Raw genomic sequence first — 27,426 nt, 5'->3', positions numbered from 1 at the left:
CCTTCCCTGCAGCCCTCCTAAGGCTCGCCCGTCCCTGTGACCCCCGCTCACCTCCTGCCGGACTCTCGGGCCGGGGCTGCGTCCGCGGAGGGGGCCCGTGGGGCGGCGGGGGCGGGGCCGGGGGGAGGGGCCAGGGGCGGGGCGGGGGTGGGGCGTGGAGCCCCGGGGGGAGGAGCCAGGGGCGGGGCGGGGGTGGGGCGTGGAGCCCCGGGGGGAGGAGCCAGGGGCGGGGCGGGGGTGGGGCGTGGAGCCCCGGGCGGGCCCGTGAGGTCGCGGGGGCGGAGCCGCGGGGGGAGGGGCGTGGAGCCCCGGGGGGGGGCCGTGAGGTCGCGGGGCGGAGCCGCGGGGGGCAGGATGCGGAGCCCCGGGGGGAGGAGCCAGGGGCGGGGCGGGGGTGGGGCGTGGAGTCCCGGGCGGGCCCCGTGGGGCCGCGGGGGCGGGGCCGGGAGGGAGGGGCCAGGGGCGGGGCCGGGGTGGAGCTGTAGGGTCGCGGGGGCGGAGCCGGGGGGCGGACCTCAGGGGCGGGGCCGGCCTGGAGCCGCGGGGTCGCGAGGTCTGCGGTCGCAGCACGCGGGGCGCGGTCCTGCCGGGCCCAGTGGCGCGCAGCCGGCCCTGCCCGTCGCTGGCCAGCATGTCCTTCGTCGCGGTGGCCGAGGATTCGGACTTCCCCATCCACAACCTGCCCTACGGCGTCTTCTCCACCCCAGGCAACGTGAGCTGCTTCGCTTGGCCTCTGGGCGGGGCGGGGGGTGCCCCGACCTGCAGCCTGTGGCCGGGGCCTGACCACGCGGGACGCCGGCCCGTGGCTCCCCTGCTGGACGCGGCCCGCGGGGCCCCCGGGGGTCACTGGGGGCTGCGGTTTCCCTACTGGACCTGCCCCCCCAGCCCTCTGCCATGCGCCCTGTGGTCACGGGGGGGGGGGGGGCGGGGGGAGGGGGAGTGGGATGGGGGTGGAGGGAGGCTTTGGCACTATCTGTTGAGGAGCCTCTGGTGCTGGGTGTCTGTGGGCCTGAATCTGGCCTGGTAACTTTCTAGATGTGCACAGGATGTGCGTGTTTGTGTGGGATTAGATGGGAAATTAGGATCCACAAGTGTCCCTCCCAGGCAAGCAGAGCAAGACGATTATTGCTACCCAGGAGTTGAAGCGCCTGTTCTCACTGCTTACTCCGAGTTACTGGGGTTTGTTTTCAACCCCCAAACCACCATGTGGTGGCTGCTTCTTCCTCCTGCAGGCTATTATACCCTAACCCTAGGACCCACGAAATGTTGGGGACCTCAACATTTTTAGTAGCTTAGTAAAGGGATGAGCACCTTTGCTGGCCACCTGGCTGGAAGAAATCAAGCGAATTTGCCTCCAGCTAGAATTCTTTCAGCTTACAGGGTGGGCCCCCTGGCCTTCCCTTGCTGACCAGAAGAAGCCCTTTGGACAGAGAAAGGAGTTCTCCCTTAGTAAGTATGGCCTGATTGGTAGAAAGAAATCTGAAAACTGGAGGTTTATCAACAAATATGTAAGAAGATCCCTGGGTGGGGACGGCAGATTCCCTTGGATATATTCATGGTATTTTTTGCTTCCAACCCTAAAGGTGACCTCTGGATTCAGCTCTGTAAACCCTAGATCCCCAGAATCTGCTTACGGTGTTCAGAAAATATTTACTAAATGAAGCTGCTGGCAGTCAGCCCCTTTCCCCCTGGTGGACCTTTGACACCATGTGGCCGGCCTTCTGTGGGCCTCCCTGCAGCAAATGCCCTGGTCTGCTAGAGCCAATGTGTGCTTTCACAATGGCCAGGACTGAGCAAACATTGCAAGGATGTGGAAAGTTAACACTGTTCCCTGGTAGGACGGGAATACAATGAGGCAGGTTAACCCTTGACCTGTGTTAGCCAACCACACTCTGCCCACCGCCCTCCCACTTGCCCTCAGCGGGATGTCCTCACCTTTCCCGGGGGCACAGAAAGCTGGTGACTTGCTCTGACTTACCTTCTCAAGGACTCGAGAGTGAATGCCCTTTGGAGGGTGGCTGGTGGCCTTTGGACCTCGGGCCCCTGCTGTTGCCATGTTAGAATGTGCAGGGACAGCCACCAAGGAGGCCTGGGGGACGGGCCCCTTCCCATGGCCCTCTGAAAAGCACACTGCCCCACTGGCATTCCAGAAGGCTCAGCATGTTCACAGGGAGTAGGGGTCTCGTCTGAAGCGGTCCCTGCTCTCAGTGGATGTTCCAGGGTTGATGTTCCCTCTCAGGGCTGGTCTGGCTGCCAGGGCACAGCCTCCCCTCCTCTGCCCCAGTGGCCAGCTCTTCATAATTTGGGTGGAACAGTAGTGAATTAATGTAGTCATTACCTCGTTCATACTCTTACACAGGGATTGGTTAAGAACCCCAACTTGGGCCAGACTTTGGGGGATGGGGGCTGGAGATCAAAGACACACGAGACCCCCCTCCCTCCATCTCGGAGTACTCATAGATTGGTAGAATGTAGGAGGCTTTCTCTGTGAGGACAGGAGTGGTGGCTTCGGAGATAGGACACTGTGGTCATCTGCAGCTGATGGCCAAGTTGTTAGAGTCCCGGGGCCTGATGTACATGGGGAGGTATCCACCTCCTATCAGCCTGCTGAAATGAGCAGCCACAGGGAGAAGGCCAGCCTGTTACCCACATCTAGGCTCTGGAACTGAAAGGGTTATGCTGGTCCCTCGGGAGAGGTGGCATCTCGGCTCAGGACGGGGCTCCCGGAGGTCAGGTCTACAGACATGCTCTCTGGTTCTTTGTTGACCAGAAAAGCTCAGGGTCATGGAACAAAGGCCAGACCTTGCCAAATACTTGAGACACCTTCATAGTCTGGGCTGAAGCTGGGATTTTATGTTGTGGGAAGGAACTTCCCTGCATGTTCTAAGCAGCTTGGCTTCATGCTCCCTGGTAACCTGAGCTCTCCGCTGTTTGAGCCATAGTAGGCCTCATTCATCCAAGCCCCTGGTCTTCACATTGGGCCTGGGGTGCTCTCTGTTCTGCCGTGCACAGAAATTCCCCCAGGAAGGCCTACAGTAGTCCTGGGAAATAATCCAGCTGCTTGGTGAGATAGGGAGCTCCTCACCAGCAGAAGCATGTAAGCAGTAGCTGAGGAGCTTCTCTGGGGACGTTGCCTCAATACGGGGCTTAGACTAGGCCACTTGCATCTTCCCCTCTCCAGGGGATTTATCTCCCATTCATTGAACATGGTTTTTTTCTTGTCCGAGAAATAGAAAGGGTTCCAGGGACACCTGGGTAGCTCAGTGGTTGAGCATCTGCCTTTGGTTCAGGTCGTGATCCCGGGATCCTGGGATCAAGTCCTGCATCGTGCTCCCCAGAGGGAGCCTGCTTCTCCCTCTCCTTCTGCCTATGTCTCTGTCTGTCACGAGTAAATAAATAAAATCTTAAAAAAAAAAAGAGGGTTCCAGATTCTGCCGGGGCAGAGATCACTGGGGCGATCTTGGTTCACTGGGAGACAGGGAGCTGGGGTCCGGCACTCAGGATGCAGTTCCTTAATCCCTCTCCTTAGAGGACCATCAAAGGGAGACCATGGGCTCTTAACTAGACAGATCTTTTGGGTGAAGAACCAAGCCTGGCCAAGGCTCCCCTCCCTGTTGACTGTTCTGTCTCCCTCCCAGCCAAGACAGAGGATTGGCGTGGCCATTGGGGACCAGATCCTGGACCTCAGTGTCATTAAGCACCTCTTCACTGGGCCCATCCTCTCCAAACACCAGGATGTGTTCAATCAGGTAGGACACGGGGATGGCAGGTCCTGGATCTCAGGGGCATTTGTTGCACATGCCACCAGGATGAAGCTCTTTTCCTTCTGTTCCAGATAAGAGATAGTGCCTCTGGAGGTCTCAGAAATATTACCTGGGTCAGGCTGGGTTGTTTTGGGACAGGCTGGTAGCCCACAGCCTGGGGGCAGCTCCCATGGGTTCCTAGGTGGGAAGGATGTCTGTCTCTACAGTGCCGGGCCCTTCCCAGGGGTCTCTGGATGAGGCTTTCCAATAATTGCTATACATTCCCCCACCGAGCTGAGTGGGTGCTGGCCCTTGGGGTCTGTAGACACAGCCAGGGAGGAGCGGACGGCTCACATGCACAGAAGCCTTCCGTGTTCCCAGCAGGTGGGAGGAGTCAGCCTGAGGTCCATGTCCCTGTGGGATGGATGAGACTCTCTGGCCCCATCAATGGTCAGGGGCTTTGATGCACGCCTCCCGCTCCATGGCTCAGGAGGGAGGATGGTGTTTGTTCCGCACCTCCTGTGTGCCAAGAGTTTCACGCACGTCTCTCATCCCATCCTCGCAATGACCCTCTGGCACAGGAATCGGATCCTCGTTACTTGGTTGGGATCTCCTCTGAAATAAGCGGCGATTCTCCATGTCACACGGCTACAAGTATTAGAGCCCTCAGAATGCACACTGCTCCTTTTGTCACACCTCCATGGCTGAGAAACCTCATGAGGCCAGTGGAGGGGTCCACGTGGACTAGTTCCCTGCAGACAGAGCGTGTGCTTCCGTGGCAGGAATGCAGCCCCCCTCAGCTGCACCCCAGGCCAGGTGGTCGCGGGGCTTTGCCCCAGATAGTGGCTCCCGGGCTTTGCCGTTCGTGTGTAAACCCACAAGGTTGGGGGGTGGGGGATGATCCCTTTCCCCAGTTCCAGGGGCAGCTGGGGAAGCTAAGGACAAAAGTCCTGAGAGTGGGGGACCCTGAAGGTGGCCGGCCTCTCTTCCTGGGCTTTTCCGTGTGTGATCTGCTCTCTCTGTTCCGGGGTAGCCAGCTCTCAACAGCTTCATGGGCCTGGGCCACGCCGCCTGGAAGGAAGCAAGAACATTCTTGCAGAACTTGCTGTCCGCTAACCATGCCAGGCTCCGAGACGACACGGAGCTTCGGAGACGGTGAGGGGCCTGCGGATGTCGGCAGGCGGGAGTTGGGGACGGTGGGGTGATCAGGTTGACAGCCTCTGCCTCGTCCAGCCCCTGCCTGGGCAGGTGTTGGTGGCAGGGCTCTGGGCCGACTGGGACGACCCGTGTGCCTGGACTGGAGGGTCCTAGCTGGGTCCAGCCCCCTGCACACTCCTTTCTTCATCAGTATGTTCCACATCTGCGTCTGGTTTCCAGAGAAGAAATAATGTGGCTCATTTTCTAGAGGGGAAAATAGGAGGCATCGTGGCTCTTGTGGGCGGATGCCCTCCCTAGGGTGGGCTGTTGTAGCCGAGCCCTGGTCCTAGGCCAGTCTGGGGGTGCTGGCCACAGGCTCTGAGCAGGATTCCAGGGCTGGTTTGGGCTGAGCCTGCAGTGAGTGTCCAGAGCAGGGACCCCACTTCGTGCTTGACCTTGAAGCCCCCGGTTCTGTGTTGCAGTGCGTTCACCGATCAGGCTTCTGCTGTGATGCACCTGCCGGCTATCATAGGTGAGTGTGGTCCCTGTCCCCAGAGCAGCTCAGTGGAGCAGTTCAGTGGGCCCAGATGGCTGGCCGGACGCTGCAGGCCTTGCTGCCTGTTGGCGGGGGGGTTGGGGGAGTCGGGGAGAACGATGGCACGGGGAAGACTTCTGGGCTTTACCCCGTCCCCTTCACTGACCCAGGCCCATCTGAAAGCCAGAGCCCTTGCCGGGTGGCTGGTACCTGCCAAGATTTGCAGATGGCCACTGGCTCCCTTGGCAGCAACTCACTGTGTCCCGGAGGCCGCAGGTAGTGCTCCCAGCTCATCCAAGAGTCTGAGTCCCACAGACAAGAGTCTGAGAGCAACAGCGTGAGCCCTCTGCAGGGAGTCTGATGGAAGTTTCAACCAGCAAGTTGCAAATGTGCCAAGTCCCTTAGCTGAAGCAGAGGAGGCTTTCCACCTTGGTCTCCCAGCCCCTGGGCCCACCCACTGGGTTTGTCTAGGCATCTGTGTTCTGGAAGCTTCCAGAACCCTGGGCTGCGGGGCCCTGGCAGACCTTGTGTTGGGTCTGCCCTGAATCCTAGCACTGTCCCAGGAGGCCTTCCTGGTGGAGAATGCCCTTCCAGAGGACAGGTACGTGAATCACAACTTACCCCATCCTCAGGTCGGAGGGTTAGAGCAGCTGAAGCGCACAGAGCACAGAGCTAGGTCACGCTGCATGTGGTCAGAGCCTGACACCCCTTGGTTGCTGCTGCTCCTCCTCCCTCTCCCCCTGCTCCCCTCCTCTCTCTCCTCCTCCTCCCCCTCTTCTCTTTTGTCCTCCTCTACCTCTTCCTCTTACCCTCCTCTTCCTCCTGGACCAGTCCTGCCAGAGAGAATGGGGGGGAAGGGGCTTCCAAATGTTTCCAGGATTTGGACTCAGACAGTGGAGGCGAGAAGCCATGCAGGTGGCAGACGGCGCTCAAGCAAAGGCGTGGGGAGCAGAGCCCTGGGTTGTGGGTGGTGACGTGAGAAGCCCAGGAAGGGGTGGAGTGGCCATTGTCTATCTCAGGCTGTCTTGGCTCCTTGTTCCTTGTTTCTCGGAGGAGAGCTCTAAGAACAGATTGTGAATGAGGTTCCCTCGTGTTGCATTTCTAGCAAAACCTTGGACGGCGCTGTTGGGGTGCACTCATGGGGTGGGGCTGAAGGGAAGCCTGCACGCCTGCCTCCTCCTCCTGACCTGGCTGGTCCCGGGCTTGGAGACGGTCCGTGTCCTGGGCTACTGGCCACCGCCGGGATCTCTGTGTCTCTGCAGGTGACTACACGGACTTCTACTCCTCCCGGCAGCATGCCACCAATGTCGGGATCATGTTCCGGGGCAAGGAGAATGCACTGATGCCAAATTGGTACGTCTATTTCCAGCAGCGCATTTCCCAGGAGCTATATAGTCCTGCTCATGGTAAAGAGACTGGAGAGGGGACCCCATGCCTGTGATGCCACTACTTCTGGACACAGAGGGACCCCACCCCTCAGCCCCTTGGCTCCTCAGCCCCTCAGCCCCTTTGTCTAGAGAACGCCAGCTGAAGATCCTTCCCCGGGGGCGTAGGTCCTCCTAGGCTCCTTCATTTGGGAGCCCTGTGTTATTACTCTATTGACATGCCTTCTCCATACTTGGAACTTTGCGATGCCCGAAAATCATCAAGCATGCCCACATTCTTTATCCCTCAAAGTGTAGCCAGCCCACCCCTCAAAGTGTAGCCAGCCCACAGCCTGAGCCCTGTTTGTTTGTGTGATCCACACACTAGCTGGTGGGGTCTCCAGAGCTGGGGTTGTTAGCCCCATTTCATGGGAGGGGAAACAGGCTGAGAAGGGTTGACCTGCCAGAGGACAGACAGGCCCAGAGGTGTCTCCTAACTCCAGATCAAGGCCACGCCCCGCAGGGAGCACAGGGCCCAGATCCTTGCCCCTTTGGTCCATGTTGCCCTCTGGATGTGGCGTGTACTGAGAGCGTGGTGGCAGGTGTGCACCCCAGGCCGGTTCTACCAACCACGCGTAGGCAGGAAGCTGTGTGTCAAAGTCCAGATGGGGAAGGAGATAGTGAAGCAACCAGACCAAGGTGGCAGGGCAAGGTGGGTGGGCCTGGGAGTGCAGGTGCTTGCAGAGAGCGGACCCTGGTCCCATGCAGGCTCCGGGCCTAGTAGGGGAACCAGGCGTTGCTGTCTGTAGGTGCGAACAAAGGGGCTCCTCTCGGGACGTTTGCTGTGAGGGGGCCAATCGAGGTGCCTTTTTCACCCTGCAGATATCCTTTAGTATAAGGGGTGTGTGTGTCTGGTGATGAAGCCACGCTCTCCCTCCCTGCGCCCACCTCTGAGTCCCTTCTCCCAGGGCGGAGCGCTTGTCTGTTTCCGAGACTCTTTCACCCGCATCCAGGCCTTCTCTCTGCCAGCTTTTCTATGCAATCCCTGCCGCCTTATTATTCTGAAAGAATGTTTTGTGTGTGGTAGAAATGAACCCTTTGCTGTCACACACGGTAAATATTTTCTCCCAGTGCAGTGTCTCTTTGCTCACTTTCTTAATACAGAAACTCAACGCTTTTATAAAGTCAAACACGTCATTTTTTTTTAAAATGATATTTGCTTTCATGTCATCCTGAGGCTTTTTCCTGCCCGAGAGTTTGGGGATAGTCTCTGTGCTTTGCTCCTAGCGCTTACAGTCACGTGACTCTGTGCAGATTTAGATATGTGCCCCACCTTGGGACTCCCCACTATGTAGGATGGGACGTACAGGTTCGTGTTTGCTCCTGGACTGCCATAAGGCTGCTCTAATCCAGTGGCAGAAATTTATGGAGGCTGCAGGTGACCCCGGGCCTGACCTGTCACTGGATTTAGGGCCCCCCTGGGTGATCCAGGATGACCTCATCTCAAGACCTTTTTCCATAAGGTCTTTTTTGGGGGACCTACCACCAGGTCTGACTTGTGCAGACATTTATCGTCTCTGTTTGTCACCTTATGATGCTGTCACCTATGCTCGGGGCCCAGATTGTTGGGTCATCCATTCCCACCGCGCTGTGCTATTTTATTTTTATTTTTTAAAGATTTTATTTATTTATTCATGAGACACGGGGGGGCGGGGGGCAGAGAGAGACATAGGCAGAGGGAGAAGCAGGCTCCATGTAGGGAGCCCAATGTGGGACTTGATCCCGGGCCTCCAGGATCACGCCCTGGGCTGAAAGCAGACGCTCAACTGCTGAGCCACCCTGGCGCCCCAGCACTGTGCTATTTTAAATCACATTTTGATATTGGGGTGCACTTTCCTATTTGACTCCTCTGCCGCTCTTCTGTCCTGGAGACAGAGCTCTTGGCATTGTTCCTGCAGCCCTGCAGCTCCTGTGTTCTGAACCTCATGGGCCAGGCCAGGGTCCCAGGATGGCGGGGAGGGAGACCTCGGAGCAAGCAGAAGGGCTTTGCCATCTGACAGGCCTGGGTGACCCAGGCCGAGCCCTGGACGCTGCTCTCCGTGAGCCCGGCTGAGTTTGCAGGGTGCTGGCCACTGGCACCTGCAGCTCAGGGTGTGGGTGCTGCCAGCTGGCTCTGAGCGCCGTGTGTGCACGGCAGCTGTTAACGTGCCCATGTCCGGTGGTGCTGGCACTGGAGACCAGGATGGAAGAACCATGGGCGAGTGTCAGCTTCTGTGGCCCTGAGGACACTCACTACCATCCACCTCCAGAACTTGCTCATGTCGCACAGCTGAAGCTCCCCAGGCCCCCTGCTGTGGCTCTAGGAACCACCCCTCTCTTTGAGTGTGGAACTGTCTGGGTCTCTGAGACAGGCCAGTGTGGTGTTAAGGCTCACCCGCCGTGTGGCGTGGGCTGGCATTCTCCCCCCGGGTTCATGCTTGCTGGGTGGTCACTGTCCACGGCATGTGCCAGCCTCACTTTGCTTATCCATGTGTCTGTGGGACACACACTTTGGAATACCTTTTGGTTTTGAACCATGCATATACATGTGGGCTCCCTTTTTTGTTTATAATTTTTAAAATGGAGATTTATTTTGCATCGTGTAACTGTTGGACGTCCCTCCGCCTTCTGTCTCAGGCTGCACTTGCCAGTGGGCTACCATGGCCGTGCCTCCTCTGTCGTGGTGTCCGGCACTCCGATCCGCAGGCCCATGGGACAGATGAGCCCCGATGACTGTAAGTGGCCCTGGCGCCCAGGCCTCCCTGGTCCCTGCTCTGTGCAGCCATGCGGCCAGTTCTGTGGCCTGGCGCCCACCACAGCCTCTCTCCTGGTCTCTTCCAGCTAAGCCTCCTGTCTATGGCGCCTGCAAGCTCTTGGACATGGAGCTGGAAATGGTAAGCTGGGTCTTGGTCCCTGTGCAGGTGTCTGGAGCAGCAGTGCCCCCGAGAGGGTGGCCGCGGTGGGGGGGACGGTCCATCCTTACACGGGCTCCCTGTTTGGGAACTTGCTGAACGTTCACCAGGGGCTTCGCGGACAGAGCTCGCAGGGGTCATGTGTGGACTTGCACCAAGTCCCCAGCACGTGTGCTCCCTGCCGGACTGTACAAGGCCCTGCTCCACCTTCTTGTTCCAGCTCACGCTGTGAACAAGTATTATTTGCACTATTTAAAGCCACGTTATTTTGCACCTTTGTGCTTTTTTGGGGGGATTTTAAAAAATATTTTATTTATTTATTCATGAGAGACACAGAATGAGAGAGAGGCAGAGACACAGGCATAGGGAGAAGCAGGCTCCATGCAGGGAGCCCAACGCGGGACTCTGTCCTGGGTCTCTAGGATCAGGCCCTGGGCTGAAGGTGGCGCTAAACCGCTGAGCCACCCAGGCTGCCTCCATGGGGGGATGTTTTCACTGTTTCAGTTACCCCTTGAGTGCTGTACTGTCATCATCTGGTGTTCGTGGGCACGAGGCGGTGGTGGTGCGCCCCTCAGAGAAGATGCAGGTGGTGGATGGCCTGCATCGGACAGGACAGAGCTGGCGCTTGTGCCTTTGTGTCCGCACGTCAACAGTAGATGTTGGACAGGGTGCCTTTAACCCAGCACACCCAGAACCAGGTCACGTATTGGTTGGTGATACAGGCCTGGTATCTTCCATAGCACTGATGGTGTGCAGGTGGATGTTCTTTATCGATAGACTGTAGGTAGCAGGAATTGATGCTGTAGCCCTGTTGCCACCGTGGCCCACGCAACCTCAGAACCATGGCTGTTCCAGGGCTGCAGGGTATTTTAAGCTTTTTATTTTGAGATAACTGTAGAGTGATGTGCAGTTGTGAGAAATAACATGGAGAGATCCCGAACGCCCTCCACACAGTCTCCCTCCAAGGTAGCATCCCCCGTGGCGGTACCTGCCATAGCCTCAGCCCTGGGACGCTGGCACTCGTCGTCAGTTCCGTCACCCCGAGGACCCCCTCATGCTGCAGGGCATTATATGGGGTATGCTGAACTTAGGGCAGCCCCCAAGGCAAGAGGACAGTGATGGGAGGGAGGAGGGAGGAGGACTCTGATTCCTGGGGCAGTGACATTGAGCTCTGCTGGGTGGCCAGAGGGTTCGCAGTGGAGCCGGGCCTGCGGGGGAAGCGCAGGCAGGCAGGTGGCGGGTGGCTTCCCACGATCAGCACCTGTGGTTTTAGGTGATGTCTCTTGGTGGCAGGTGGAGGAGAAAGGGTTGTGGGGCCACCTGAGCTCCGGTCCTGCCACGTGGTTTCCTGGGCTTCCATCCCGAGGCAGGAATGTGTGCACACTTCCAAACAGCCAGCCCTCTGCCTCCCCACAGTGAGGGTGCCACGCAGACCTGGGGAGGTCAGCCATTCCAGAGGCCCTGCAGCTGGGCAGATGCCCACCCTCCCCTTGGGGTGGGCAGCAAGCTGGGAAAAGCCAGAAAATCCGTGTGTGGAGAGGTGTGGGGTGGGGAGCAGACAACCCGTCCTGGATGGTGATAAGATTCCAGATAAATTGGTGCCCTTGGGTTTTTTTTTTTAAATATCTTGATAAAAAATATTTGCAGTGTTTATTTTTTTTTTAAAGATTTTATTTACTCATTCATGAGAGACACAGAGAGAGAGAGAGGCAGAGACACAGGCAGAGGGAGAAGCAGGCTCCATGCAGGGAGCCCAACGCGGGACTCTATCCTGGGTCTCCAGGATCAGGCCCTGGGCTGAAGGTGGCGCTAAACCGCTGAGGCACCCAGGCTACCTCCATGGGGGGGGTGTTTTCACTGTTTCAGTTACCCCTTGAGTGCTGTACTGTCATCATCTGGTGTTCGTGGGCACGAGGCGGTGGTGGTGCGCCCCTCAGAGAAGATGCAGGTGGTGGATGGCCTGCATCAGACAGGACAGAGCTGGCGCTTGTGCCTTTGTGTCCGCACGTCAACAGTAGATGTTGGACCATGCAGGGAGCTGGACATAGGACTTGATCCTGGGTCTCCAGGATCAGGCCCTGGGCTGAAGGCGGCGCCAAACTGCTGAGCCCCCCCTGGGCTGTCCTATTTGCAGTGTTTAAACACTGTCAGAGAACAAATCAAACTGTGAGTCAGGTTTTGCAAATGTCACAACTGATTGTGTATGTCTGATGACTGTTTTGCCAACTTCTTCCTCCAACGATGACTCGGAATTCTGCTGGTGCCTGAGCGCTGTGTTGGTGATGTTTCTCTGCAGAGGGGGCGGGGGGATGGGGGTGTGGAGGTGTGGAGGTGCCCAGGTGCCCCCACAGAGGCAGACTTTAGATTTTTCATGACACGAGTACACAGCCAGATAGTTCGGTCTTCTATAAGCCTCGTGTAGCTGTGAGATTGTGAAATGCAGCATGTGTGTGTGCAGGGGTGTGTGTGCATGGGTGCAGGGGTACAGGGGAAAAGCAGGGTGGACTGGGGCTCGCTGAGGGAGGGAGTGGAGCCAGCACACAGTCCAGGGCTGTCAGGAGGCCAGGTGTGCTGGCCCTGTGCCGCTCACCACTCTCCGGAGGTGGCCATCTGTCTGCTTGAGTGCAGTTCATGATTTAGAACTTGGAGTGGGTTCGTAGCCTGGTTGGGACCCTGGGACCCAGGTGGCAGTCCTGGTCCCTGTCCTGGGTCAGCAAATGCCTGACCTTTGCCGCCCCAGAAGCCACCCAATTCTAATCAACTTTTCCCCACACCAGGCTTTCTTTGTAGGCCCTGGGAACAAGTTTGGAGAGCCGATCCCCATTTCCAGGGCCCATGAGCACATTTTTGGAATGGTCCTCATGAACGACTGGAGCGGTAATTATTGGGGTGTGGGCGTGCTGAGGTCGGGCTCACTGTGCACACTGCCGTGGGTGGAACCCGGGTGCTGGGGACACAGTCACAGAAGCCACAGATGGTCTCCAGGTCCGGTGCTGGTCAGAGGCTGGGGTTTCACGCAGACTTGTCAGCTCGGAGCTCCTGGGCCAGTTACCTCCCCTCTCTGATCTCTGGGTTTCTCTTAAGGTCAGCAGGGGCAAAGCAGACATCACAGCTAACATTCATGAGCCCTTGTGTGTGGGGCCCCGTGCCGAACCCCTCCTAGGGGTGGCGACGTCACCTTTCCCGGGCGAGGCACTGAGGCACAGGGAGATTGCACTCCGTTGCTGAGCTGAGATTACAAACTGAAGCAGTCCCATGTCCCAGCGGCTGAGTCCTGGGACATCTGTGCCCCCCACCCGGGGGAAGATGAGCCTCTAGCCCCTCCTGGGGAATGCCTGCCTGCCCTTTGGTCATCCTTTTTGCTGTGACCTGGCACAGACCTCAAAGGAACTCTGTCCTTGGCACTGAATGCTGTTGCACGCCGCCCCGGGCGGGGTGGCCAGGCCAGAGCTCCTTGCAGGACAGGACGGTGGACGTGGGGGTGGGGCGGGGGATGGAGCCCTGGGGAAAGGCCGGGCGTCCTCTGTAAGCCCTGCCCGGCCGTCTCTTGCAGCTCGGGACATTCAGAAGTGGGAGTATGTCCCCCTGGGGCCGTTCCTCGGGAAGAGTTTTGGCACCACCATCTCCCCATGGGTGGTGCCCATGGATGCCCTCATGCCCTTTGTGGTGCCCAACCCGGAGCAGGTAAGCATACTCTCGGCGCCTGCTTGCCCACCAGGCATCGTGCTGTCTGACCTGGGGGAGGGCTCTGTGCCCCCCACATGCCCCTGTACCGGGGAGCCGGCTGGCAGGAAAAGAAGGGGTCCTGGCCAGTGCCTCCACCTTGCACAGCCTCCCCGCCCTGAGTTGTGTCCTGTGTGGTGGCGCCCCCTGGGCCCCGATTGGCAGAATGCAGTCTCGAGCCAGGCCACGGAGGTCCTGGCCCCCACCCAGAGCGTGACCTCTCCCACCTGGCCCCGTGGCAGCCCCTGCTCTTCCCCTGTCCTCCCCCTGCCTCCCGTGTCTCCCCAGGCCTGCAGTGCTCTCAGCCCTTTGCCGAGGTCCTCACCGCCTGTTACTTATTTGATGTTTTCCTTTAAAGCAGTTTCTGTTTTTAAACTCAATATATTTAGAAAAGGAAGCTTTGTTTCTTTTACTTGATATTCCTACTGGTGTCACTAGGCTCCAAGTTAATCATAAAAAGAAAAACATACCTGTTAAAATCACCCCAGATTACTCGAGTCTTGGCTTCAGGTAGCCCTGCCAGGGGCTGCCGTGGGGACCTGTGGCCGGGCCGTGGGGCTGCCTCCACCTGGTCCCCGTTGGCTGCTGCTTCCCCCATGCTCTGCTCGCTGGCTCTCCGGGGTGTCTCTGATCTGACCTCTGCACCCTTGAGCTGTGGGTGCTCCGGCCCCCATGTCTCTCCCTGTGCCTGGGGAGCAGGTTCCGGGCCAGAGCCCTCTGCCAGTGGCCCCACTGCTGTGCTCTGCCCTCACAGGACCCCAAGCCCCTGCCGTATCTCCGCCACAGCCAGCCCTACACATTCGACATCAATCTCTCTGTCACCCTGAAAGGTATTGTCGTGGAGTGGAGGGCATGCCCAGGCCTGGGGGAGGGGCACATGTGGCCCAACACCGTTGCCCAATTGCTCCTGAGTTCCTGGGGATGGGGGGCAGTGAGAGGGTGTCATTCACTGTTGCCTGGAGCCACGGGGAGATCTTGCACAGGGAAGAGAGGGGACGGGATGCCCTTTGCTCCTGAGGATGCCAGGTGGAGCTCGCAGGACATTGTGGCCTGTCACTGCACTTTCCACTCTCAGGGCCAGAATGTGTGGAGTCTGGGTGGGGCCTCCCCCATCTGCCTGAATCCCCGTGCCAGCTCCTCGGACACAGTCTGTCCAGCCTGCACTCACACACACCGACCCCTTGCTCCTGGGCCCCATGTTCTATCTGGGGCCTGTTGGAAAGCCTGGCTCTGCTCTGGGGCCGCACACCTGGGCCCCCACACCCCATGCAGGGTCAGCCCTGAGAGCCTGGCAGATGAGGCCCCGTCCCCTGGAGGCTCCTCAGCTCGGCTCCATTGATGGTCTGCTAGAGCCTTAGTGTAAAGAGCCCGGCCCTGCAGGCGGTGGCTGGGGCCCAACGCACACCTGCTTGGCTCTGGGCTCTGGGCAAGCGGCTGGCCCGTCTGTGCACCAGGTTGTCATCTGTACAATGGGACAGTAATGGCCCTGACTTGACTCCGTGGTGGTGAGGGTTAACGAGATGGATTCACATGGAGGTCTAGAGCAGACCAGTACCTAGGAAGAGCATGGTGGTGTTCCCATTCCTGGGGCCCTGGCTCTTGCTGCCTTTTCCAGCGTCCCCACCCTTCACAGAGGTGGTCCTCCTGCAGAAGGGTTCAGAGCTGTCACCTCGGGGGCGGGACGCTACCAGGGGACGGGGCTTCAGAGCTGTCATGGTGCCCCCTGGACATCTGTGGTGGCCCTGTCCTTCCATGTTACGCTGTGGCAAAATGAGGCTCAGAGAGGAAAACAGGTTCACCTCGAGTCTTTTAGGGGGCTCCTGGCCAGGCTGAGAGGAGCACCCAGTGTCGTTGGATCTGGGCTAGTCTCCTCCTGTGCACAGACCCTCTTTGGGGCCCATTTGTGTCTCAGGTTCCTCTGCCTGCCTGGAGATGTACAGAGGAATGTCCTGTCAGGGAAGGGGAGAGATTATCAAGAAGATGTGTCCGGAGTTGTAGAAAGACCTAGAAGGGGAGCATGGAGTGCAGGGAGGGCTTCCAAGACCCCCACTACACCGCAGTCCTGAAAATGCAGTTTTGACAGCCCTTTTTGGGATCCGGGTGATGGGTGTGGGCAGGAGGAGGCTCGAGGGCCGACCTTGTGTGGGGCTGAGGAGCACACCTGCTCTGTGCAGCTGTTGGAGGGACGCCAGGGCCCTGTGCCCTGGGGGAGTAAAGGGCTGTCGCGGTGTGAGCACTGTTGAGAAGCGAACAGCAGTGGCCTATGCCCTACCTGTAGTAGCTGTTCAGTTAATGCTGCTGCAGTGAATCACAAAGCGGGACGCTGCACATCTCGGGGGTGGCTTATAGGTGTCAACGTGTGCACGTCTCCCGGTCATCACTTCTGGGCGGGAGGAGCTGTGAGCTCACCGTTCTGTGGGCTCCGTACATGAAATGCTTTTGGACGAGTGCAAGCCTCAGCCACCAAACCCATTACCTAAGTGCCCCCTGCCCTCCCCACGCCCCGTCCTTGATGAATGGAGTGAAGGTCCTTTGTCAATGCTGCTTGTGTTTCCAACAGGAGAAGGAATGAGCCAGGCAGCGACCATATGCAAGTCCAATTTTAAGGTAAGTGTGGGAGTTGGGCAGGCTGCTTCTTGGAAGCTTGGGAGACGGAGGGCCGTCTGGGAAGGAACGGGAGGTTTGCACTGATGTGGGGACATGGGGATGGGCCCGTGCCTGGGCCTGGAGTTTCTGTGGCCCTGTTCCTTTCTAAAGAGGTGATGAGGCCACAGGGACTCCTCCAGATGCAGAAACGTGACCAGAGGTTTCCTTGGGGAAATGATAGATGTTCCTATAAGGGTCCAGTCTCCTGCTGCTTCTGTCCTGGCAGGGGCTGGATTGGTCCCAGTGATTTATTTGTGTTTGAACTGAGCTTGTAATTGAAGCATCCCACACACGGAGGAAAATGCATAAATTATAAGTGTCCAGCTCAATTGCTTTTCACAAAATCCACGTTCTTGTGTGGCCAATACCCGGGTCGGGGAATGGGAGATTTGCAGGGCGTCAGCTGCCCATCGCTGTCCCTATCCAGGGACAGTGTCACCACCCCCTCCTCCCAACCTGAGATGCCATGCATTAAATTGGTCTGTTCTTCTGTTTTGTGGAAACAGAATCATACAGCGTGTGTGCTGTTCCCCGCGGCTTCTTTGGCTCTCACATCGTAGCTATGTTGCCGTTTGTAGTGCCATTTCTTTATTGCCTCTAGATGTCCCACCACTGGTTCTCCCAGTCCACTCTTTTTTTTAAAGATTTTATTTATTTATCTGAGACAGAGAGAGAGAGAGAGAGAGCACACAAGCAGGGAGGAAGGTCAGAGGGGGAGTCAGAAGCAGGCTCCCTGCTGAGCAAGGACCTGCTCCCGCGCCACCCCCCGCCACCAACCCCCTGCCAACATGGGACTCGATCCCAGGACCCTGAGATCATGACCTGAGGCAAGGGCAGACGCTTCACCCACTGAGCCCCCAGGTGCCCCCTAGTCCATTCTTGATGGACACATGGGTTGTTTCCATGGGGGGTGAGGATAGACTCCCTAGAAACAACCCAGAACACGTCCTTTGGGGCACACGGGCACTTTTCACTGGGTGTGAATCCGTACAGTTGCCAGTCACAGAGCACATCTTATCTGTGTACTCTGCCCACAAGGACTTCCAGGCAGCTTCCTGAGGGGCCCTGCTGGCCTAGGGGGCACCCCAGCAGCACGTCAGCATCCCTGCTGCCTGGCTGCTCCATGTCCTGGCCGGCACGGCTGCTGTGTGCCTTCCCCTGCTGCTCGGAGGGTGGTGGTTTCCACGTGCGCCTCCCTGACGACAATGCTGCTGGTGCTGGGCACCTTTCCATGTGTTTACTGGGTACACGAGCATACTCTCGATCAGTGTAGCTCTGTTTCCTGTCTCCCTTCAAGCTGGACACTGTCTGGGCTCCTTAGGCTAAGAAATCAGGGGCCTCCTCGAAGGGGCCTATTTCTGAGTTTTCCTGCACTTGGACATGCAGCTGCAGGACCAGCAGATCTAAGACGTTGTGGGTTTGCACTGCATCTGAGCGTTTGGGGGGCCATGGTCCTTGTTCCTCTTCCCCTGGTGGAGCTCACCTTCTGCTCCTTCACTCCTGGGCCTGCCTGGACATCCTGTTTGCATCGTTTAGCTGGTGGCCCCTATCTGCTTAAAGGCCTGGGAGCTGGAATGGGTGGGGACTGGGGGGGGGGCGGTGCAAGTGTGCTCTTGGCCCACGAGGAGCCTCTGCTGTGATGAGGTCCTAAAGCGTGCCAACTCAGTACCCAAGGGTAGTCACAGGGCAGCATGTGAGTGTGGACACCTGAGCAGGTTGTAGACTGAGCATCTGGCCAGAGAGAAGATCTGCCTTCCTGGAGAAGGCGGGTTAGGGACGCCTGAAGGAGCAGAGGAGCTGAGGTCATAGCCAGTGCATGGCTGGGAGGGAGGGGAGGACCCTGGGTGACCCCAGGAGGACAGCTTGTGGTTGCCATGGGCGATGGGGGCAAGCTGGTGGGGAGAGCACCTGGGGACGCTGTCTGTCCCAAGCGGCTATGGGAGCTGCTAGCCTGGAGGCTGGGGTCAGTCACCTTGCCTGTCCCCCTCTATGTCCCTGCCCTCAGTACATGTACTGGACGATGCTCCAGCAGCTGACCCACCACACCGTCAATGGCTGCAACCTTCGGCCAGGGGACCTGTTGGCTTCTGGAACCATCAGCGGGCCGGTGAGTGTTTGGTTGCCTTGGGCACTGCCCATGTAGCCAGCCACCCCCCCCCCCAACACACACAGACCTAAAGGCCCTCAGCTGGTCATCCACAAGGGACCTCCCACCCAGGGTGGATGTATCCTAGGACCCTGACCCGCGGGGATGCATGCGGGGCTTCCCTTCCAGGTCCAGACCTAAAGACACTGTCAGAATGGGATGTCACATGTGTCTGTATAGGGGACAGTCAGAGTGACGTGTGTGTGGGGGGGAATCAGGGAGCGGCCACGGAGCCTGGCTGTCACTGGCTCTTGCTGGGCAGCCCCCAGAATGAGGTGGCGCCACTGCTGTGCCTGCCCATGCCACCATAAGCCCATGGTAGGGTCACAGAACCTTAGGGGCTTGTGGCTTTGGGGTGGTGTGTGTACCAGCACCTCCTGCAAGGTCCTGACCGCAGCCTCTTGGTGGATGGGAAATCTCTTCCCAGTGGAAGGGTGTCTGGCATGGCACCATGTGGATACACTGCAGCCCCCAGGGCTGGCGGGGACCCGGGCACACGGTTCCACACTCCCCGAGTCCCGAATAAAGCAAGGAGGGCACCATGCCGAGGTCCCACCGAGGCAGGGTCTTTGAGGGGCACGGCACCCTGTCCCTGCCCAGGGCTCCTAGGCTTTGCTAAGCATCCAGTCTGCGGCTGCCACACTCACCAACATGTGAATACACGCAAGGCTTTCTTCCCTTTCCTGTGCTGAAGGAGCCAGAGAGCTTCGGCTCCATGCTGGAGCTGTCGTGGAGGGGAACGAAGGCCATCGAGCTGGGGAACGGACAGACCAGGAGGTTTCTGCTGGATGGAGATGAAGTCGTCATAACAGGTGAGGGCAGCCAGGCCTCGCGGGCTCCGTCCCGCTCCTTCTGTTATGACCGCGTGGCGCTGCGGGCTGGCCGAGAAGCCATCTGTCCAGCTCGTCCCCGCGCTGGCATTCCCAGGCCCGTGTCTGCGCCTCGTGACCTTCCCCCCGGCCTTGGCCACCAGGGACTCTGAACCGGACCAGAGAGCCCACGGGAGTCCCACTGTGTCTCCCTTCTGAGCAAAACTGTAAAGTGACTGCAGGCTCCCGGAGTTCTGGGCTTTGCGGTGTGGAGGCCCGAGTCCTCTGACCCGGCCGAGCCAGTGACAGGTGTCCCAGCAGCTTGTTCTCAGGGGGTGAGGGCACCCCTCCTCTCCGGGGGCCATTCCGGCTGCTGTATGGTGTGACTCGGGGGAAGGCCCCGTGGTGGCCAGCAGCGCCCTCTTCACAGTCAGACCCAAGTTGCCCCAGAGCCCCTTGGCCGTGTGACCTTCACCAAGCTATCAAGCTCTCTGAGGCTCAAGTTCCTCATTTTTAAAATGGAGTCAGTGATACAGAACTGACCCTCATGTGGCTGTGAGGATGAGGGGAGCCGGCTTACCCCTCCATGCCCGCACACCTGCTGGGAGTCCCACTGTGGGGTCCCAGTCGTGAACGGGACAAATGCACAGTCTGGTCTTCGGGAGTGCCTGGCAGGGTTCAACTGCTTGCCTGGGGTCTTACCGCCAGCAGGTGCTGAAACCGAGGTCCCCGCCCAGGCGGCTTATGCTGGGACCCTGACTCCTAACCCCTCTGATGGGGTGACAGACTGTTTTCCCTGTGGTCACTGTGGATTTTTCCAGACACACATTTTAGAATGCAATGCACACCTGCCCCAGCCCTCCATGCCCACACCCTACGTCTGCTCTCGGCCTGCTGACCCACACGCCACTCCTGAGTGTCATATTGCCACCCTGCTTTCCTGGCTCCGTCTTGGTACTGCTGACTGTTTACTCTGTGGGCTGGCACCTTGGCCCCATTCCACTCTCACAGCCTGCTGACATCCTTCTAAAGCGTCACGCCACCTCTGCAGCTGCCTGCCCCATGCCACCACCCCTCCGTTCCTGGACTGCCAGCTTGTGCCGGGCCCCTGTGGTCCATCCTGCGCAGGGCACCTGGAGGATGCCCTTCAGGGCTGTGTTCCCGTCCCTTTGCTGCTCCAGGTTGCCTCCTGACTCCTTATGGCCTCTTGCGTCTAATGTGCACCTGCTGCTCCTCTGATTCTGCTCCGCCCGCTAAGCCCCATCTAACACCTGCATGCCTTTGACTTAAATCTCGCTCAGCCCACACCAGGTCCCCTTTGGTCACTCAGGTAGACTCAGTCGGTGACAGCAGCAGCCCATCTAAAACACCGAATTCGGGTTCATCTACGCACATCTGTTCCCTAGCTTAGCTAGGAGCCTGGATTCCTTCCTCGGGCTGCTGTAACAAATGGCCACAAACTTGCTGGCTTAAAACAACAGAAACTTATTCTCTCCCGGGGGGCAGATGTCTGAACCCCAAGGGTTGGCTCTAGGGGAGGACCCGTTCTGGCCTCTGCCACTGGCTAGTCAGTCGCCTGGCAGCCATCACCCCAGCCTGCTCGGCCGTCCTCATGCAGATTTGTCCCTGCTGTCTCTGTCGTGCACTCACGGTGGCATTTAGGGCCCGCCTGGGTCATCTCCACATCTAAGATCCCTAATGTAACTCACACCTGCAAAAACTGCTCTGTTGGAAAACCGTCACGATCCCAGGGCCAAGGGCCTGAGGTCTTTGGGGTCATTGTGCAGCTGATTGCACGGTGCTTACAGGGCAGGCTCCAGGCCCTGCACGTCTCTGCAGGCTGACTGTGTGCCAGTCACACAGTAGGGCTTGTGCGGTGGTTGGTTGATGAGGTGAAGTGGAGCTGATAGAGAAGAGGCAGGCGGAGCTCAGGCTGCAGCACAGGGTACCCCAAATGGTCGGGAAGTACTCACTGCCCTTGCTGGTCCCATAGCCCTGTCACAGCCTAATTCCAGTTTCCCTGAGTTTATTGAGAACCTGTCAGGGACCAACCACGTTGTAGCACATATGCCTCCCTGACTCTGTCTCACATTCACAGGAACCCTTGGGCAAGGAATCGTTACCCCGATTTACAGAGCAAAGAGCTTGGGTTACCTGCTGGGATCACACTTGGGGAGAGCTGGGATACGGCTCAGGTCTTCTTCGTGGCCATGGTCCTCTCCGTGGTCGTTGTCCTTTCCATGGTCATGATTCTCTCTGTGGACATGGTCCTCTCAGTGGCCTTGGTCTTCTTTGTGTCTGCAGTCCTCTCCATGGCCATGATCTTTTCAGTGGCCATGGTCCTCTCAGTGGCCATGATCCTCTCCATGGCCATGGTCTTCTCAATGGCCCTGGTTCTGTCCGTGACCATGGTTCTCTCTATGGTTATGGTCCTCAGTGGCCATGGTCCTCTCTGTGGCCCTGATCTTCTTCGTGGCCGCAGTCCTCTCCATGGCCATGATTCTCTCAGTGACCATGGTCCTCTCAGTGGCCATGATCCTCTCTTTGGCTATGGTCCTCTCTGTGGCTTGGTCTTCTTTGTGGCCACAGTCCTCTCTTTGGCCATGGTCTTCTCTGTGGCTTAGTCATCTTTGTGGTCACAGTCCTCTTTATGGCCATGATCCTCTTTGTGGCCATGGTCCTCTCAGTGGCCCTGGTCTTCTTCGTGGCTGCAGTTCTCTTCATGGCCATGATCCTCTCTGTGGTTGTGGTCCTCTCAATGGCCCTGGTCCTGTCTGTGGCCATGGTTCTCCCTGTGGCTATGGTCCTCAGTGGCCTTGGTCCTCTCTGTGGCCTTGGTCTTCTTTGTGGCCACAGTCCTCTCCATGGCCATGGCCCTCTCAGTGGCCATGATCCTCTCCTTGGCCATGGTCCTCTCTGTGGCCTTGGTCTTCTTTGTGGTCACAGTCCTCTCCAGGGCCATGATCCTCTCTATGGCCATTGTCCTCTCAATGGCCCTGGTCTTCTTCGTGGCTGCAGTTCTCTCCATGGCCATGTTCCTCTCTGGCCGTGGTCCTCTCTGGAGCCCTGGTCCTCTCTGGAGCCAGTCTTATTTCCAGGGTTCCTGTGATGCTTACCGACTCTGCTGCAGACCCTCAGTCCTCCTTCAGTGCTGGAGCATTGAGCCCCGAAGCATTTTCTGAAGTTCTGCCTGGGGAGGGAGATGGGAAGGGAGAGGAGGGAATTCTGGCTTCAGCTCCCTGTCCCTGTCCTGGGCCCCCCCATCCCTCCAGGCTGTTTCAGGCGGGCAGTGGTCCAGGCTGGGGCAGAGGAGCCCGGTGCTCAGGCCGCTCCTGTGACCATGGCATATGAGCCACCCACGGCGGGAGAAGGATGCGAGAGGCCGTGAGGGCCGCTTACTGGTGGTCATGCGTGCCTTGCTCAGGAAGGAGTTATGGAGGCAGAGACACTCGGGAAAGGCAGTTCCTTGGTCTGCAGCAGCGAATGTTGGCAAGAGAGGAGGGACTTGGGAACAGGTTCATGGAATCTCCGGAACCAGGACGGAGAGTTAGTCAGGCCATGGGAGAGGTGTGGGTTGCATGTTAATAGAGAGATAAAGAAGAGAGACTCATGGAACTGCAGGGAGTGGGTGCAGGGGAGACCCCACTGTAGGCTCCGGCAGGAGGGAGTGCGTGCATGTGGTGTGGGCAGTGGGACCTGGGTTCACCTGCCACCACCTGCAGGGCACCTGGCCCTGCTGCGCTGACTCGGACTGGGAGCCACTCTGCATCCCTGTGGCCTGGTCCCTGCTCAAGCTGATGCCGCTCAGATGCCACCTCGTCATCTCCCAGCTCTGCCCTCACGGGGACTGCCCCCACATCCGTCTCTTACCCTCAGGAACGTGACGGGGCGCTCGGAGGTCCTGATGGCGCCGACATGGGCAGCACATTCCGTCGGCCAGACACTTCTAGGTGCTTTACCTGTCACACACTTCACATTCCGCACGGGGCAGGGGCCCTGCTCATACCCACATTTCAGATGCGGCAACCGTGGCCCAGGAAGATTCATGTCTCCCCACAGTCACATAGACAGTAAAAGGTGGAGCAGGATTTGACCCCAGGTGGCTGCGCTGCGGGGGTCCATGCTCTTAACCATCATGTCACCTTGTCCATCTGTGACACAGCGTGACCCTCCTTTCCAAGTCCCCCAACCACGCAATGCTCAGCAGGAGAGGAGGCAGGTAAACCCTCAGCTCCAACAAGACTCTGAGCACTTGGATGCCGCCCATCCATCCCCAGGCCTGCCGTCTCTGCCCATCTGGCGTTCAGCCCGGGACCTGGAGGAGGTGTCTGCTCTGCAGACATTCGCGCAGCTCCCCGCGTGGACGTTTCTCACCCTCTGTCTGGTGGTTGACGGGTTGGTAGTTGTGCTCAGGGGTGGCTTTTTCCTTGGCATCCACAGTTATTTGTGGGTTTTTTTTTGTTTGTTTTAATATTTTATTTATTTATTCGAGAGAGAGAGAGAGAGAGAGAGGCAGAGACAGGCAGAGGGAGAAGCAGGCTCCATGCAGGGAGCCTGACATGGGACTTGATCCTGGGTCTCCAGGATCCCGCCCTGGGCTGAAGGTGGCGCTAAGCCACTGAGCCACCCGGGCTGCCCCGGGATCCATAGTTATTTGGAAACGGTACTCAAACATCTCTCCTGTGTTCCCCGAGGCTGCCCCCACCCCCAACCACCGCGCAGGCGCCTTCAGGCAGGTCTGTCCACCTGCTTTCCATCCCAACGTGGCTGCTTCCTTGGCCTGCTCTGGGGTCCGTGTGCAAGGCTGACGGGAGCGACAGGGCATGGGTGCAGCAGCCCTCTTGTCCGGGATCCTAGACGGTGGCCTGGGTGGCTGTGCAAGGGGTCTCAGCCCCATCAGGGGAGCCACATGACTCCCGTGGAGCCCTGAGAGTCAGGATCGGTCTCTTTTTTCTCTGCTCTTGCTCACTGGCTCCCTGACACTTGTGAGCCCTGCCAGTGGCATCTATTCTTGTGCTTTCACCTTGGCCAACATTTTGGGCAGAGAGGCCTCCTATGCTCAGTGCCAAGTGCGGGTGCTGGTGCACGTGGGTCCTCTGCCCGACCTGCCCTCTGGCCGTATCCCATGGCTCCTCACCCTCTGTGTCTCCTGCCACCGCCGCCCCACCCCCTCCAGCCCCATCTTCTTCAGGAGTTTTGCTTCCTTCTGTTGTTGATGTAGACTCTTCCCTGGTATTTATATTTCTTGGGCCATTTCCACAGGAATAAGAGAAGGAGAAAGTTAATGTGGAATCAGAGCTCCATCCTGAGCCAGAAGCTATTTAGCAATAATCTTTATGTAAGATACAAAGGTCCGTGATGAGCACAACAGCAGCACGATGGTTTACTGTGCACTTACCATGTGCCAGGAACCGTGCGCATCATTTTACACACATCACCACATTGAATTCCCCCAATGCTGTTTTGATTTACAGAAAAGCCCTTGGAGGCCCCGCGGGGTTAAGTACTTGGACCAGAACCATGGTTAGCAGGTGGAATGCCCCTGACTGCCTTGGGATGCAAAGCCCACCACCTTCACCTCCCCACGAATGCAAGCCTCCCCCATCTGCTTTCCCCAATCAATTCCTTAGTTTGGTTTAGTGGTGTAACATGCTTGGGACTCCCCAAAGCTCTGGTGGCAGAGAGACCCCTGGTTTCCAGCCTGGCTCTGCCACCTGGGGCTGGTCCCGGGTCCCTGGGGTTCCTCTGCAAAGGGAGGCGCTGGCAGGAGTGGCATTCCAGGAAGCTAGGCAGCTGGGCTGCAGCTGTGGATTCGCATTTGCATGGGTGGGATGGAGTTGGGTGGTGGGCAGAGGGTCAGGAAGGGCCAGTGAGGTCAGGATGCAGGGCTCATACTCCAAAGAAGGGGAGTATGTTTCACCGTCCACTTCTACAGTTGGTAGGAGGTGGGGGGCTGACCCTGCCCTCTGGGGTCCCTCTGTCCCTGCGGGGATACACCTGCCCCCAGCTGCTCCTCTCTAGACCTGGAACCAGCATCATGGGGTCTTGGGAAGGCTCTGGGGTCGCTCCCCACGGGTTGCAGCTGCTTTCATTCCCTGGACAGCTCTGCCCCTCAGGGGACATTTGGCAACGTCCGCAGAGAATCTTGGTTGGTGGCCGTGCATGGTGAACCCTCACTAGTGAGTGACACCCGGCCCAAGATGTCACTAGCGCTGGGGATGAGAAGTGCCATCTAGGCCACCTGCTGTACCAGCCATGACATGGGGAGGATGTGGCCAGCCTCATCTATGGGGTGGCCGGTCGGGAAATGAAATGATGGGATCGTGGATCTGTGTCCAGGAAGCAGGCTGTGCGTTAGTGGGACTGGTAGCTGTCCTGCTCCAGGGCCAGGGGCCCGTGATGGACTGAGCGTTGGGGTTGGGGCAGGGGCCAGGGGAGGAGGCTGGCGGGTCAGTGTTTGCGGAGAGGAAGGCCCTTTAAAGATGCTCCTGCTCTTAGTCGCTTCGACACATTTCCTGGTGGACTCTTGTGTCCTGGTGTCCACATGGGGCAGCAGAGGGCCCAGCCCCGGATTCTCCAGCAGGTGGGGGGCAGGGGAGTCTGGTGGTGTTTTTCTGTACCTCAGGGTCCTGCAGCCCTGCAGGAGCACTCAGTCACCAGAGCCAGCGCTGCCCCCTCCCATCCCCAGCTCTGGCTTCCGCGGCCCGGGGCCTGGGGGATCTGGGGAGTCTGACACTCACAACTCTGGGTGTTTCCATCCGCCCAGGCTCTCTCTGAACTGTAGCTGGAATGTGTCACCGTCTGGCCTGAAAGTCCCCAGTGGACCCTGGGGGGCTCCAGGATGAGATTCAAGCTCCACACCACGGCTCATCAGAGCTCCTGTAACCAGGCTCTCGGCCCCACGGCAGCTTCAGGCAGCACCTGCCTCTGGCCTGGGCCTCCATTCCTGTGCGGTGCTGGTCACCTGGTGCCCTTCTGGTGAACTCCTACCCACCCTTCAAATCCCAGCTCAGGGCTCCTCCCTTCCCCCTCTGAGCTCCTCCACGCTGGCCTCTCCGGAGCGCGCGCGGCCCCTCTAGCCGGGTCTGGACAGGCCCCGCCAGACCCTCCCCTGGTCCTTCCCCCACTTCTGTGGAGGTGGCATCGGGGTGCTGAGGCTCACGTGTGTTGAACATCTACTCTGCGATGGGCATCACACTGGCGGCCCCAACAGAAGGCTGCTGTTGCTGTTTGCAGACGTGGGGCTAGGCTTAGGTCACCATTTCCCGTGGCCACTGCCACAGGCGCCGGCTCTATCCAGGCAAGGACGGGCTCCTGTCCTGTTTCCTGCACGTGAGCTCAGCCCCACGCTGTGGGTACTGTCCCCAGAGCCACTTCACAGAGGAGGAGACGGGGTTCTGGGGAGACCCACGGCCAGCAGGTGGAGCGGCCAGGGTTGGGAGTCCAGCCGTGTGGCCTCTGGCCAATTAGTAGGCCTGGCCTTTGATCCCAAGCCCACTCGGGGAGGGTGACCCCCGTCAGGAAAGCCACGGAGCCAGTGCTTCGGAGGGGCCTGGGCGGCAGAGCGTGCCTGGAGCTCCTCGTGGTCCTCCGTGGCTCTGCTTGGCCTCCACTCGGCCTCCGCTTGGCCTCTGGGGAGAGTGATTCTTCTGTTTGAAATACAGGCCATCGTTTGCGCCTAGGGCCCAGCCACAGGCCGCCCGGGTGGTGTCCAGTGTGCCCGGCAGCCTCGTGGCTCACCCTGTCCTTCTCTGCCCCAGGACACTGCCAGGGGGACGGGTACCGTGTCGGCTTCGGCCAGTGTGCTGGGAAAGTGCTGCCCGCCCTCCCGCCAGCGTGAGGTTGTCGGCGGTCCCGAACATCAGGAGCGCCGCGCCCCCCGCCTGCGGCATCAGCGGCATCAGCAGCCTCAGCGGCCTCTCTGTGGCTGTGGGCCTGGCTCTTCGTTAGTGGTAAATAAATCCACAGTGCTCGGCGTCCACGTGCTGAGCCCTGTGCTGTCGTGTGTGATGTCCACTTGTGTGCTTGGTTTGACCCAGAGGGTCGAGGCGTGTCCCACTTCCTTGAGAGACATTCTTGTGTTTCCTTGTTGTTATTAGTGATGCTCATCAGGCATCCTTCCCATCAGACATCCCGGCCCTCTCAGTGCTCGCTGGGGGGTGGAAAGAGAGTGGACCTACATTGGCCAGGGTCCTCAGAGAAACAGATACTCCTTATTTTAAGGAGTTGGTTCATGTGGCTGTGGGGCTGCCGGGTCCAAATTTGCAGGATAGGCCGGTAGGCTGGAGATGCAGGGAAGAGGTATAGGTTGAGTTTGAAGGTACTCTGCTGCGGAATTCCCTCCTCCTCAGGCAAGATCAGGCCTAGTTCTC

At 58.7% G+C, this 27,426-nt stretch overlaps 1 protein-coding gene across 1 annotated transcript; it reads left to right on the top strand.

The window, feature by feature from the left end:
- The first annotated feature begins 508 nt into the window (after window positions 1-508).
- Window positions 509-27,064, top strand: FAH (fumarylacetoacetate hydrolase). The gene is made up of 14 exons (XM_072737480.1): window positions 509-712; window positions 3,639-3,749; window positions 4,777-4,898; window positions 5,363-5,412; window positions 6,678-6,768; window positions 9,456-9,553; window positions 9,660-9,712; window positions 12,508-12,607; window positions 13,284-13,414; window positions 14,208-14,283; window positions 16,014-16,060; window positions 18,105-18,206; window positions 18,940-19,057; window positions 26,815-27,064. Exons 1-14 carry the CDS (start codon window positions 632-634, stop codon window positions 26,892-26,894), a joined length of 1,260 nt encoding a protein of 419 aa, XP_072593581.1. The 5' UTR covers window positions 509-631; the 3' UTR covers window positions 26,895-27,064.
- The last annotated feature ends 362 nt before the right edge of the window (window positions 27,065-27,426 follow it).

The sequence above is a fragment of the Vulpes vulpes genome, chromosome 14 (genome assembly GCF_048418805.1).
Source record: "Vulpes vulpes isolate BD-2025 chromosome 14, VulVul3, whole genome shotgun sequence".
Taxonomy (NCBI): domain Eukaryota; kingdom Metazoa; phylum Chordata; class Mammalia; order Carnivora; family Canidae; genus Vulpes; species Vulpes vulpes.
Note: the sequence above shows the minus strand (reverse complement) of the source record. Positions and strands in the feature narration are given on the sequence as shown.

Excerpts from the sequence above, each read along its gene's own strand:
- FAH (XM_072737480.1), top strand. The coding sequence starts at position 632 with ATGTCCTTCGTCGCGGTGGCCGAGGATTCGGACTTCCCCATCCACAAC. Across the intron at positions 5,413-6,677 it reads GCACCTGCCGGCTATCATAG|GTGACTACACGGACTTCTAC; the intron begins GTGAGTGTGGTC and ends GTGTCTCTGCAG. Across the intron at positions 9,554-9,659 it reads ACAGATGAGCCCCGATGACT|CTAAGCCTCCTGTCTATGGC; the intron begins GTAAGTGGCCCT and ends GGTCTCTTCCAG.